The 14,077-nt window shown below is 40.2% G+C and overlaps 1 protein-coding gene across 1 annotated transcript; it reads left to right on the top strand.

Moving 5' to 3' along the window:
• Window positions 1–274: 274 nt before the first annotated feature.
• On the top strand, window positions 275–11,597 carry LOC146479749 (E3 ubiquitin-protein ligase TRIM45-like). Its single transcript, XM_085110561.1, has 9 exons — window positions 275–785; window positions 2,888–3,224; window positions 3,611–3,943; window positions 5,016–5,201; window positions 5,808–5,997; window positions 7,390–7,568; window positions 8,165–8,323; window positions 8,886–9,026; window positions 9,957–11,597. The coding sequence occupies exons 1-9, from the start codon at window positions 649–651 to the stop codon at window positions 10,533–10,535; spliced, it is 2,241 nt and encodes a 746-aa protein (XP_084966687.1). The 5' UTR covers window positions 275–648; the 3' UTR covers window positions 10,536–11,597.
• The last annotated feature ends 2,480 nt before the right edge of the window (window positions 11,598–14,077 follow it).

Here is a 14,077-nt window from a genome sequence, read left to right as displayed (position 1 = left end):
TGGTGTTGACTCTTCATGGCTAGATGATTATAAAAGATTTATTGCGCTTCCAAAACTAAGAGACGAGTCATGCGTGTCTTTCAAGGCGATAATCATAGAATAATTTGGAGGAACACTTCAAATGAAAGACAACAAATTGTAAAGACAGATATGAATATATTTTTAATTCAATGCAAAGGTTTTTTATCATTTTTCTAATAAATAATTATTATTCTTCCTCAAAAACGGGACTGAACTTTTAAGTTGTGCAAGTTGGTGCCAACTTAGTAGATCTTGAATCTTAAGGACCTGTTGAACGCAGTTTGAAGAATAAATTTTAATGCATGTCATATTTGATCTCCTTTTTTACAGTTTCAACAACTCAACTAATAAAAGTCCCTTATGAGATTTATTTGATTTTTAAGATTTGGTTCCTCTTTTTCCACATTTATGAATCGTTACCTAAACAACTCCTTTCCAAACAAGCCATGACATCACACAGCAGCGTTTAACCAATCAGGAAGCACGACACCCCATGAAATCAACCTGCTATATTACTTTGATGACTTCGGGCGCTTCGTTGTAAAGAAAATTGAGAAAAGGGGTTGCCTTTTTTGAAGGGCATTTTTAGTGCTTTCCCATGTAAGATTCCGACGAAAACTTCACAGTATGGGCTCCGTGCCGGTGAATAAAATCACTGATCATTACGAACTAACATGTGGGATTTGCAACGAGACGTATAAAAACCCAAAGGTGCTACCTTGTCTTCACTCATTTTGTCAAAACTGCCTGGATTCGAAAATAAGGTAAGAATTAGTGGTTAAATTTTGTTCCCGGGAATCATTTTTAGAAGATTTCGCTTCCTCGTTTGCCATTAAAATTCGTTCAAATCGTATTTGAAGCGAGTTTTCGTACGCTTTCTCAATTTTATTGAACATATAGTCCATTATGACAGCAATTTCTATTTGAAAGTAGATAATCATTTAAACGTTAACACTCAAATTGATTTCGATGTTAAGAAATTTTGCCGTATTGTATTTATAATTATAAATTAGCGATCGAAACTTAGTCAACATGCAGCTATAATAATGTTTAAAAAAAACTTTATAAGATTTAAAAAAGATCAAAAGTCGTTTTGAATATTTAAAGATCAAAGATTTCAGTGAATTTGCAGGTACCCGGAAGATCAAAACTTTCCGAAATCAGGCAAAACACTAGCGTAGGCAATGTAATAGATGAGTTCAACTTTTTACCGAAATCCGCTTGCAAAACACGAAAAAATTCTAATATTGTTAAATCAAATTCACTAGAATAAAAAAAAATGAAAAGGACCTTATAGTCTTTTTTCCTTACACCCCTTTAACAAGTTAGATCTGTAGCATATCACGCTCATTTTGTAGTAATTCGACTTCATATGCCGTCTCGCAAACATATTAAATGCATCGAACTTAATGATACTCGGGGTATACCCCTATATTCGGTTAATAAAGACTTCCAGAGTCAAACTTACTGACTAAAATTCAGGATTAATTCTGTAAAAGTAATCTTGAAATAAGCAACACCAAACGAAAATACTGCGCATGCTCAAACCCAGAAGCAACACCCTCCTCTGGAACTGTTTTTAGCCAGTGCAAGATGCTTCTAAATTTCGAGTCTTTCGATAAATTTCTAACTGAGTCTGACCATTCGAATGCATGAAAGCTAGTGAGCAATATTTTCCATTCGTATGGTCACACTTTAGGTCCTCTTAATACTAGCTAGTTAAAATCTAAGAGCCGCTCGCTGATGTACAATTATCAATTATGATAGATGTGTTTTTCAGTCAGCGATACAGTACAGGCATCCTCGGAAGAGGAAAAACCAGTTTCCCAACATGAGTCGCAACCTAAGACCTTCCGATTACTAGTTCAGATGTTCTACCACTGAGCTACAGGAGACTCATGAAAGCTTGGCCATTGAACTAGGTTCATGTAACAAACGTCTTGCTTATTGCTAGCATTTGAACATAACATCACACATATTACACATATTCCAGTTATCGACATTCAATCGAGCAGTATGCAGGATGTTTTGATTGGCTTAGCAGCCATGATATATCAGTCATTATACCATGCTCGAGAAATAGTGACCATTAAATTGTTTTCTGCTTGTTCTTGCAAAGCGAAATCAGTTGAAATTAGTTGTTTTTAATAAAATAATTATTCCACTCACGTTTGTTGGATATGAAATGTTCATAGCCAACTCGGCGCTGCGCCCTTCGTTGGCTATCCATCATCGTATATCCAACGCCCGCTCATGGAATAATTGTTAACTTTCCGGCGTTTGAATAGCCAATCAGAACGCGCGGAAAACACTATCCGCCGGTTTAGTATATACTAATGACTCATGATCTCCTGCTTATAAATATAATACCAGAGAAAATACTTCTCAAAAGCAGGTTTATTTATGGTAAAACGCTTCCGTAAATTACCCAGAGCTGGGTAATTTTCTGCGCGATTAATAATAACCCAACTTAGCCCTAATATACTCTAATTAACCAAGGTCATCAAAGATATTACCAAATACTATCTGAGAAGGTGTTTACTTCAATAGGCTACTAAACTAAGAATAACGAATTTGTACTACTAAGCATTTTTCGATTTTCCGTCAAGGAAAAACTAGATGAAGAAAATCCTTCATAACGCGAACAAACGTTGGTGAAAATCCTTCCTCTTGTGGCATCGACATGTGTAACTGAGTGCCTGTAGAGTTTATGACGTAATTCTGCAGATGTTCATTGCATTTTGTTTTGTTTCACGCCATTGGTTTCCCTTCTTAAAGTGTACTAACCAGCATTAGTTATCTTACCGTTTTATTTGTTGTCATTGCAAAATGCCCTCTCATCCAATTTTGTTTTGTATAATCCCAGACCTCAAGACCGAACACTAGAATGTTCAACATGCAAGCTACTTGTTCCAGTGCCCGCCAAAGGAATCGAGGCTTTTCCACTCAACTTCTTCATAAACAACATGTTAACTGTGCTAGCGGTCCAGAATCCCACTAAATGCACCAACTGCGAGGATTCTTCCCAGGCCACGGCGCGCTGTCTGGACTGCGTAGAAAACCTCTGTACAAACTGCGTGTTTGCGCATAAGCGAATCCGTCAGACCAAAGACCATAGGATTCTGTCGTTCGATGAGATTCAGGCCAATGAAGTCAAGGATATAATTCGGTGTCCATCATTTTGTTCAGTACATCCACGGGAGGTGAGCTTTTCTTCTTTTGGTAGTTTTTGGGGATTGCAGGTTGAGGCTTTAAAGTTCGACGGGGTGGGCATAAATAATCTATTATAGGTGGTACGCGGGAAATATTTAAAATAGGGTTGGACGAGTTTATATACTGCATACTTTGTATACTATTCCAAAAGCACTTGCTAAGCTCTGCTTTCACCAAATAGTTTTAAACCGCGCAAAAATATCCCTGTGTTAGTAGCCAACACCCATAGGAAACCCGAGTATCACGAGATGCGCAGAACGTATGCGTAGTAACAGTAGTAGGCACCGTCCTTAAAGAAACAATACTTAAGGTATATCTTAACTTAGGAAACATGAATAGTAAATTTTATATGGAGATACTTTTGTTAAATTCCCAGGTTCTAAAATACTTCTGTGAAACCTGCGACGAAGCCATCTGCCGCGACTGCGCCATCTACGAACACAGAGAACACATCTATGTTGACCTAAGAGAAGCCGTGAAGAAATACCGCTCCTCGATCACTGCCCTACAGGACAGAACAAAGCGTAAAATTCCAGTGCTTCGAGCCGCTGTGGATGAAGTGCATGAGGTGACTCGAGACTTGAGGGAGAGGGTGGAGGTGGTGCGCAACACCATCCGGGACACCATCCAGAATCACATCCGGGCACTTGAGGAACAGGAAAGAGAGCTGATTGGTCAGCTGGAAGAGATATCTAATTCCAAGGAAAAGGTGGGGTTTGCTTTTATATTTGCTATACTCTGGCAAACGTTCCGGTCTTCAGTCCTTTCTTGTTTTGTGTACCGCAGAGCTTCGGGATTTGACTATCAGTGGGGCCTTGCAAATGCAAAACTAGAATACAAATAATTAGGATTAATTTATGCATTGCATTGCAGTCGTGTCAAAGTTTGTAATACCGACCAAACAACTGAAAAAAAAAAAACAACAACAACACGCGGTACAATTTACTTTTTGAGTGAATGTCCCAAACGTTCTTTGGCTTCAGGATGTGTTTTATTCTCGATCTAACTATCAAAGCTGACAATAAACCGGGTCCAAGACGATTGGCAATTTCGATTGGTATCAGAAACACCATGAATTGTATTAGATGCGACATATATCCGATCCAGCGCAACAACAATAATAACAGTACATCTTATGAACCGTTATACGGGCTACATCGTGTACGCTGGTTAACCATTATCTATTTACGTTTAAATTTAAACTTTTATGTTAAGAGCCGTTATTTTCTGTCATTTCAACTCTAGTCTTAAAGAAGACTAGTGGTACTAATTGAAATATTGGCCCAAATAAATTGCCCTTTGCCGTATATAGTGTCAGCCCTGCAACCAGTTTGGTTTATTTACACGTTAAGTGACGTCTAGCACGTGCAGTTCTACCACAAGAGATCCCGCAACGAAACGTATTCAGAACAGTTTGTTTGTACGTCGCGATGTCCCCTGCGTTCAAAAGTTTATTCTCGTTATCTAACATCAGACCTGACCATCAATTGGGTTTGTTGCACTTACGAAACTTTTGAACGCAGGGGACATCTCGACGTACAAACAAACTGTTCTGAATACGTTTCGTTGCCGGATCTCTTGTGGTAGAACTGCACACGCGGTTAGGCATAATTAAGGGAGCATCCATCTCGGCCTGTCATTTCTCTCGATCTTTTGCTGCCTTCACAGCTTCGCCACACGTAAGGTCCAAGTCTGATAAGTTCCTGGGGCATTCTTAGAACTTGGCCTAGTCATCTGGCTTTAGTAAAGACCTTTAAAATATCCCGTATGTCTCTTTATAGGTTCTTACTACTCAACAAGAGATACTGGAATTGGACCTGTTAAACTTGTTGAGTAGCTGTGAATTCACCGAGAATGTGCTCAGGTACGGAAACGAGGCTGAGATTATGTTGGTGAAGCCGCAGATGGTCAGCAGACTTCACAACCTGAACAGTCACGAATCACAGTGCGAACCGGAGGACAACGAGGTAAAAGAGCGTTCACACGGTTAATCCGAGTAAACAAATTTGATGCCGGGAGGTGCTGGTATACTCCAAAACGTTCAGTAGGCGATTTTCACGATGACTTTATTTTACTATAACTATAGCAGAATTCTCTTTGTTTTTCCTTTCTTAATTATCTCTGAAAAATGCTTGGTTACCCCAAATTTTCTGTTTGGATTTCAATACGCCTGGCTAAGATTTGCTTTTTGCGTATAGTCAGCTAACTCCGCAAAGCTACCTCTGTATTAGCAGGCACCGTACGCGTTCTTTAATTATTCCAATTTCGTGGCGATTGAAGATGTTTGACGTACTTCTTCTTGTATGCTACCACTCACAAATGTGCTACGTGTTTAAGAGTTGTTGAGAACTAAAAGGTTAATTGTTCGGTTCTCATCTTTAGCCAAGGCCAATTTTTCAGTTGATTTATATTTATTTGATTTCTTGAAGCCAAACAACACAATTTTCGTAGAATAAGCTCTTGCACTTCATGTGCCAGTTTCCCATTCAATATGCACAAAACTGTGGTTTAAAAAGTTTACCAGAATTCTTGTTCTGAAGCAAAACAGCTAATGTAGACCGTTGTGCCTGTAGGTTGTGGAATTCACGTCTAACGACGAGCAGCTTTCAAAAGTCATCGCCAAACTTGGTAGGGTGTCCACCAGTTATTTGTTCCCCATGCTGTCATGCGCAGAAGGATCCGGCCTAAGTCGCGGGAAGGTTGGGCACAAGTCAACTTTCACAGTCATTGCAAAGGACAGAAATGGAGAACCGTGTACTACTGGTAGGTGCTATGGAAATTCACCTGCTAATTGGCTAAAACGCATTGTAGGTTTTTATAGCTCACACTCGAACCTATTTAATATGGACAGCACTGGAGAGAGCGAATTATTCGTATTAAAGGCTTACCTAGCTGATCTGTGATCTCATTAGATCACCTTTACTACATGACTGAAGAAGTGGTGCGGTCCAAATTTGATCAAACAGATCTACAATTTTGGCGAAACTTCAGCTGTGCGAAAGATTTGTCCATAGTACTAAACATACTTTTTTGTAATGGGGCGTTACTGCAATGATAAAGATGTACCGGTGCTGTCTGCAACTGATTTACGAAAAAATGATATTGATATTAGTCAGTTAAAGTTTACGGAACTCGACCACGGCTCTCGCTAATAACTGTCAATTAGAGAAAAAGGACTTCAACGTTGCTTTTGTGACACGAACTCCATACTGCTTGAATATTAAGCGTGCTGAACGGGATTCTCACCTCGAAGCGATATAAAGAACAATCACTGAATTGAATACCAAAACTCAAATGGAAATTGGTTTAGTTTCCTCGCGAATATTAAGTTAGCTAGTTAGCTAGTTAGTTAGTTAGTTAGTTAGTTAGTTAGTTAGTTAGTTAGTTAGTTAGTTAGTTAGTTAGTTAGTTGGTTAGTTAGTTAGTTAGTTAGTTAGTTAGTTAGTTAGTTAGTTAGTTAGTTAGTTAGTTAGTTAGTTAGTTTTTCCTCGTAAACATTAAGTAAGTTAGTTAGTTAGTTAGTTAGTTAGTTAGTTAGTTAGTTAGTTAGTTAGTTAGTTAGTTAGTTAGTTAGTTAGTTAGTTAGTTCGTTCGTTCGTTCGTTCGTTCGTTCGTTCGTTCGTTCGTTCGTCAGTTGGTTGGTTGGTTAGTTAGTTGGTTGGTTGGTTGGTTACTCCATCCATAGTCGGATGTAGCCCTCCGCCTGTTTATTCCAGCACATAAGGTCCCTTGGCAAGCTGAACTTCGACCAAGTCCGCGTGCCGCAACAGCAATGTCGTCGAGCCGGTGTCTGAATGGGTCTGGCTCCCTACACTTCTCTTCCTCTCTCGAGGTCGCCACTCTGTTCAACTTCATGAACACCTCTTGTCAGTGTGTCGGGCCATGTGCCCCGCCCACTTCCCTTTCATAGAAGCTGTGTAACTGACAACGTCCTTCACTTTAGCACGCTCACGAATCTCGTTATGTGGTATCTTTTACCTCAGATTTTCATGTAGTATCTTCCTTTCCATTGCTCTTTGTGGAGTTATTAGTTTGTTCTTTCGATCGTTGTTCAAGCTCTGTCTGGCAACCGTATGTCATCATAAAACGCACATATCAAGAGTATCTAATAAAAGCATTTTTTTATGTAATGCGGTCTCCCTTTACGTTGTGTAGGAGGAGACCTGGTGTCAGTCAAACTTCATTGTCCAAACGGTTCACCAATCACAGCTGACGTTGAAGATAACATTGATGGCACTTACACGGCTTCCTTCTCCCCAGTCTCCAGGGGTGATCATCAGATCACAATACACGCACGTGGAAAACCTATTCAAGGCAGTCCCTTTGACCTTCAGGTTTGAAAAATCTCTTCACTAGAGTAAAACTACAGTAATGTCAGTATCATGATAAGTGCGTAAATTATGATCATCCGGGTGAGTGTAACCCTGACAAGGACTAATTGCGGTGACATAGACTGACGTTTCGAGAACCTGAGCGGGTCATCTTCAGAGTCAAGTGTCGAAACGTGATCAGTCAATGTCAGCTCAAACAGTTCTTCTCAGGACTACACTCATGGAAATGTTAATGGTATTTATATACCGCATTTTCTATTTACATATTCAAATGCGGTTACATTATTACTTCAGTGCAAGGGTGAGATTGGACATCAGCATATGTCCATTAGCGACCTCATCCAACCCACCCAACCCATGAAATCATGAAATAGCACCGCAAAAGACCAGACCAGCACACAGAGAACTCCATGCCCTACTCTTTGCGATTAGCCTCACTCGCCAACATGATCATAATTTATGTACTTATGAGAGAACTCCTCGGTTCAAACCATTTACAGACGTACTGGTTAGCATGTAAAACAACCGTCTTTACCGAAAAGTACAGAAAACATTCCTTTATGCTATCTGAGATTTTCAATAACCTTTCGTTTTCATAGGTGACTTCTGGTATAGACAGTGCCAATATTGGACCAATGTTGTTGAAGTTCACGCCCAACAGCAATAAGACCAACGACGAATATTACGAGCCCTGGGGAGTTGCCGCTGATCCAGAGGGGCTGTATGTGGTCTCAGATCATCACAACCATCGCATTCAGGTATTCTATCCAGTGCGATGCCAACAGAAAACTAATTACAGTCGAACCCCGCTTTACGGACACCCGCTTAATGCGGACACCCCGTTAATACGGACACTATCCACGGTCCCTTTGGTGTCCGCATTAACGGGATTCGACTGTAAACTCTTTTCAATTCAATTCAATTCAATTCAATTTATTTGCCATTAACAAAAAAATACAACATAAATACATTATAGACGACACGCAATATTCTTACTATTACAATATTCATACGTGACTATTTACAATATTAAATGTGTTAAAGGCTAGGAAGCCTATATAGAAGCCGGGGGCTTATTAACTATAGGCTTCCTAGAACTATTGGATAAACCATAGAAGTTAAGGGTACTGATTGAAATTTCCAATTAAATTTTTTTTTTAAAAGAAGAAAAAAAAAAAGGAAAGGAAGAAAAAAAAGAAAAGGTAAAGAAAAGGTGTGTAGCTCAACAAAGAGTCAATTTAACTTTCAGGAACCACTGAAAGCCAATAAAAACTGACCCGCGTATAGGCACGATAAATATCATCTGTATTCTTCCGCCAGGTTTTTGATGCCAGTGGTCGCCCTCTGTTCCAGTTCGGCACGCGGGGAAAATCGGAAGGGGAGATCTGGTACCCAGCTGGCGTGTGTGTGGACAAAAGCGGACAAATCTACGTAGCAGATCATGGCAATCATAGAATTCAAGTACGGAAACGCTACATCTTCAAATATTCCCTAAACACAAATCCTTCCAGTTTTAATGACCCTATACCGTCTTTAACAAAGTCCAGAGTCACCAACTATTAATCACGGAACTCGAAATTTCTAAAATATCCAACCAAAACCAGCAAGTAACCACCTTTACTGATAACTTTTTGTTGCAACTGAATTAGCCACTGGGTTATGCTAAAACAAATTAACTTTTTCCATCGCTGATCTCATCGACTCAATTTCAAATGGTTGAATTAGGGTATTACCGTTTGCCTACTGGAAACGGATAGAAAGTCCGCTGTTGTACTGAATTTGAATGACCACGATCATCCGTCGTTTTCTTTTTGAAGTCCCTACAATTTACATGTTTCGGATCTCGGATGAACAGGTTTGAGGTTATGTAATGTTTAAAAAACGAGCAGGCGTGTTTTTTCGGGTTTAAAACCACGAGGCGCAGCCGAGAGGTTTTATACCCGATAAAACACGTGCTGCCAGTTTTTAAGCGGCTTCAAAAACATTCCCGGAAAAGCGTGTGTCAATAGAGTTCATAACAATTATGCTTTTGTGAACGTTGGAAATTAGCTTAAGAGAAAAACACCGCATACTAATGAGGAGTGTTTTATCAGCTGATAAAACACCGCATACTAATAAGGAGGAGGTTTATCGATATAAAGTCACTGCACGTGATGTATTATCGACCATTTGATAGGTCAGTGGGCTTATGAATTATTAATGAGTTTTTGAATCGATAGCTACAGTGTAGCTGTAAGCCCTGTAGATCTAAGCGGGCTCTTGCTTTTTGTACTGCACCTTGACTATAACAGTATTTGAACACTGCACTACGCGTCCCTCCCCTTTTGCATGTTAATTATCTCTTTTTTAGCGTTTACTTCTTTATCAATCATGGTGCCCTTTTTCTCTCAGGTATTCACGAACGAGGGGCAATTCGTTCGGAAGTTTGGCTCCAAAGGTACCGGTCTCGGACAGCTTAAGGGACCCTGCGGTCTCGCCTTGGACTCGGAAGGTCGGGTCTTAGTCGCCGAGCGCGACAATCACCGAGTCCACATCTTTGACTCCGAAGGTCAAGCGATCATGTACTTCGGTGGTTACGGAGATGGCGAGGGAAGATTCAACTGCCCACGACACATTGCCGTCAGTTGCAACGACGATATTTTTGTTTCGGATTCTGGAAACTTCAGAGTGCAAAAGTTTGACAGCGAAGGGGAGTTTTTGGCCAAGTTTGGAGAGAAAGGAAGCAACGACGGCCAGTTCAGCTGTCCGGCTGGAATTGCTGTGGATTCCGAGGGACACATCGCGGTGGCGGACTTGAAGAACCTCAGCGTGCAGATCCTTGATTCAGAAGGAGTTTTCGTAAAGAAACTGGGTGACAACGTGGAGAGTAAAAATGGCGGTGTCTTTGGCAAGCCGACCGGTGTCGCTATCTCGGGCCACGGGAATGTTGTTGTGGCAGACAGGGGATATCATAACGTTCAAGTATATTAAGCCCTATCAAAAACCCCGGTACAAAATTAAACACAAGATCGCAATTTTGCAAAAATTGAAAAAAAATCATCGATTGCACATGAAAGCTCTATCAAAGATGTTCTATAAAAGAACTTTCATTTCAATTGTGATAAACTAGGATTCTACTTCATGCACTCAATTGCTAGAACCAGTTTCAAACTATATAATGAGGGTTACTGCTTCGGCAGTCATGGCAACACGTCGGCAAAATTTAGATAGAGGGTGATAGTTCAAAATTCTTGTTTACTCTGGGAAAAACAGAAAATCTTGATCAGTAACTCTTTAGCATTTCTTCGATGTTCTCTTTAGTTAAAATATCCTTTTGTACATTATCAGTCACATAGATGTGTACAGAAGCTAGTTACTATGCAAGACTTTTCCGGTTGTTCCGCTCTGTACTTTAAATCGCAAGTCAGTCTAGATAAACCTATAAACATTTAATAGCATACTAATTAGACGTTAGTATAACTATGTAACTTCCTCAGAAAAGAAGAGAAAACGAGCAAAATCAACCTCGATAAACGATTACCTTTATTTTTCTTTCCATTTTTGGAAATGTTTAAACAGATTGTTTATGCAATTATTCTTGTTTTGACCTTCATGGATAGTTTAATCATGAGCTTCATTATAGGAATTTTTCTTCGCCATTACGGTTAGGAAGCCAAGCAGGCTGTGTATATAAACTCCAGTTCCAGGCTCTCACAGGCTGCTTTCGCAGTTCATTTTCGTACGTGCCGAGCCTGTTTCCACTGCCAGTCATTGCTTTGGACGCGAAAATTAAACGCCTCTGGCCAGGGCCTACTGTCCGAGAGCTTTCAAGGGGCCGTAACTGTCTATATAGTAACAGCAAAAAGAAAAATGCATATTGTATCTTTTTCAACACCGGATTAGTGTTAGCTTCTACAAAGAAATGAAATATTTAGAGGTGTGTTGTAGTCTAGATCTGCTGTCTTCTCATTCTTACTGCTAGCTCTGTAAATAGACGTTCCTTCAACATAGTCAACGTTGAAAATGGATCAATTAAAGGTGTATTAGTTGACAGCATGTAGTAGTAATATATAAAAGTGTAGCCTCCACCGAAAGTGGATGCTAGTAAAGTTACATGGCTTCGCGCAACTTCGACATTGGGGAGGGGTGTGGGTTTACAGGAAGAGCAACCTCCCTGTCGTCGTGTCACTGCCTTTTTTTTGTTTGTTTTATTTGTTTGTGCACTAGTAGATAAACAGTAGCAAAGGCGAGAGGGAACGTCGTGACCTAATAATGAGAATGACCTCATGTTGTCAAAATTAAACACAACCAATACCTTTCAACAGCATGAAACAGTTTTGGAGAATGAGAAGGACGAGTTATATGAATATGTCACTCCGAGGACACACAACGCAACCCTATAAGTTCTGCCGTGCATGAGGCGAATTTAATTCTGATTTGCGTACTATGAATTGTGTACGGCTACCTAGTGGGGGAAAGGGCGTTCAAACATCTGGACGGGGCGACAAGGTGGGAGGGGAACACCTATCCTCCTCGCCAGTTCACGCTTGGCTCACAGATTGTCCGGATATGTACACAGGCTGTTTCTCAACTGGGTTCATTAATCGACCACATTGTCCATATACATTCGCTGGTGAAGAAACTAAAACAGTAGAGCTGATACAATACTTAATCCCTCCACATTTTAAGTCCAAATTGAAGAAATTTTTATTTAGAGTTGCTTACAATACGATGTAAGGACTGTAAGAATTGTAAATAACTATTTTTAATTAATTATTTTTTATTTTTTACATATACAATTTGTTAGGCGCATTTGATCATACGCACATGCTAATTTGCGCCATACAAATATTAATTATTATTATTATTATTATTATTATTATTATTATTATTATTTTTATTATCTCAGTTCTGTTGTATTCGAAGAGAGGCCGGTTGATGTGCCTTCAGTGTTTCGGACCAGATTTCGATTGTTCCATTTCTCATTACCATCTCACTACTAAGGAAATGTTACATGGGACCAGGGACTATCTTAAATGCGTTTAAGGCTTGATTGATAACCAGCTATTACTAAAGGGAAATGATCCCGCGGTGAGAGTTCGGCGGAATTCAAGCCTTTCATGCGACATCGATGCAACATATCACAATCTCGCTCTTCAGGCTCTTTGGTCAGCGGTTGGTATTAAATTGCGTACGGTTACGTACTGAGTTACGGTTTGCAAAATATAACGACAGAGGTGGCGAACCTGATCAATTGTCAGCATTTCCTATGTGTAAGGGCTGAGAGTGTTATTACCTAATGTGGGATTCTAAAAATGATTTTTTTTAACCAAAATTGCGAGTGGAGACCAGCGCAAGCATTCCACTACCTAGGCTGAGCGAGCGCAAGGTACATCTATACGGGCAGATCTATTTTGGAGCCGCTGCAATCTGTCCTAGTCTTATTGTTATAAGCTACACTATGCGACATCAGTGGGAGAATAGTGAATGGGTCATATCGAACAAGAACAGGAACCCATTACTTGGAGAGTGCGACTGCCATCCCGGTAGGCCTTTGCTACGGCGTTTTCACAGATCGGTCTATTTTTAGATACGCATGGGAATACTGTTTCCCACGAAAATTTAATTTCCGTTCCACATGAGAATTATGCAAAGTTTGAGACTGGTTAGTAAGGCTCCCGTGGGAGACTGGATTTGTGGGAAGTCCAATCTAAAAATAAATAAGTTGGTGAAAACGCCGTGACATGAACATATTGATGGTTTGCATATGACGTCATGGCGGCCATGTTGGTGGGTAGGGACAATAAGATTTTCCTCCTAGCTCTGGGAGTTAACTGCTATTTTTATGCAATAGGAATACTCGGAATAGACGGTATTTGTTTTCTTTTAGGAGCTATTCCGTTTTCAGAATAAACGGAATATCATTTTGTACATTCTGCTTCCGATAGCAGAATGAAAAGAATGGAAGGAATACGGTTTACTCGGAATAGACAGAATACGCGTTATTTTGGGAAATTTTTGGCGGGAAATCCTACTCGGCCGCTCGCACGCAGACATAGTAGTTCTCAGGTCACCTCCGCCATGGGTACCCCGTTTTAAGATTTTAGGAGCATTCTTATCGAAATTAAAATTCCTTGTATTCTGTTATTCCTAAACCGGAATAAGAATAGCTAGAATAACCCCAAAAGAATGCACCCTAAGATTACTTGTCCATGCCTCTTCCAATGACTCCCACTTCTGATCCTTGACATGATGTAGAGGGGTATAAAGACGTCATGTTGTCCTAACTGACCGTTGCTCTTAGCTTCACCGATGTAGCATATGCGCCCTATTCACAGACTTCGCGTAAGGGAGCTACGCACACAAGCGTGTAAGGGAAGGAAAAATGCCTTCATAGAAATGGATGCTGCCCAGCCCGATGTAATTTGACACAGTTTTGTCCTTACACATCCGTATCCAGGGCCGTACCTAGGATTTTTTGCCTGTGGGGGCAAACGCCGCACACCCCTCACTGGGGTCTACCGTATGCAGAC

The sequence above is a fragment of the Pavona decussata genome, unplaced genomic scaffold (genome assembly GCF_977016875.1).
Source record: "Pavona decussata unplaced genomic scaffold, jaPavDecu1.1 SCAFFOLD_58, whole genome shotgun sequence".
Classification (NCBI taxonomy): domain Eukaryota; kingdom Metazoa; phylum Cnidaria; class Anthozoa; order Scleractinia; family Agariciidae; genus Pavona; species Pavona decussata.
This window is presented reverse-complemented; position numbering and strand designations above follow the sequence as displayed.

What these genes read in the sequence shown, in the direction of transcription:
- LOC146479749 (XM_085110561.1), top strand. Translation starts at nt 649, where the DNA reads ATGGGCTCCGTGCCGGTGAATAAAATCACTGATCATTACGAACTAACA. An exon ending in TATCTAATTCCAAGGAAAAG is followed by an intron (nt 3,944 to 5,015) that starts GTGGGGTTTGCT and finishes GTCTCTTTATAG; the next exon opens with GTTCTTACTACTCAACAAGA. An exon ending in GCAGTCCCTTTGACCTTCAG is followed by an intron (nt 7,569 to 8,164) that starts GTTTGAAAAATC and finishes TCGTTTTCATAG; the next exon opens with GTGACTTCTGGTATAGACAG.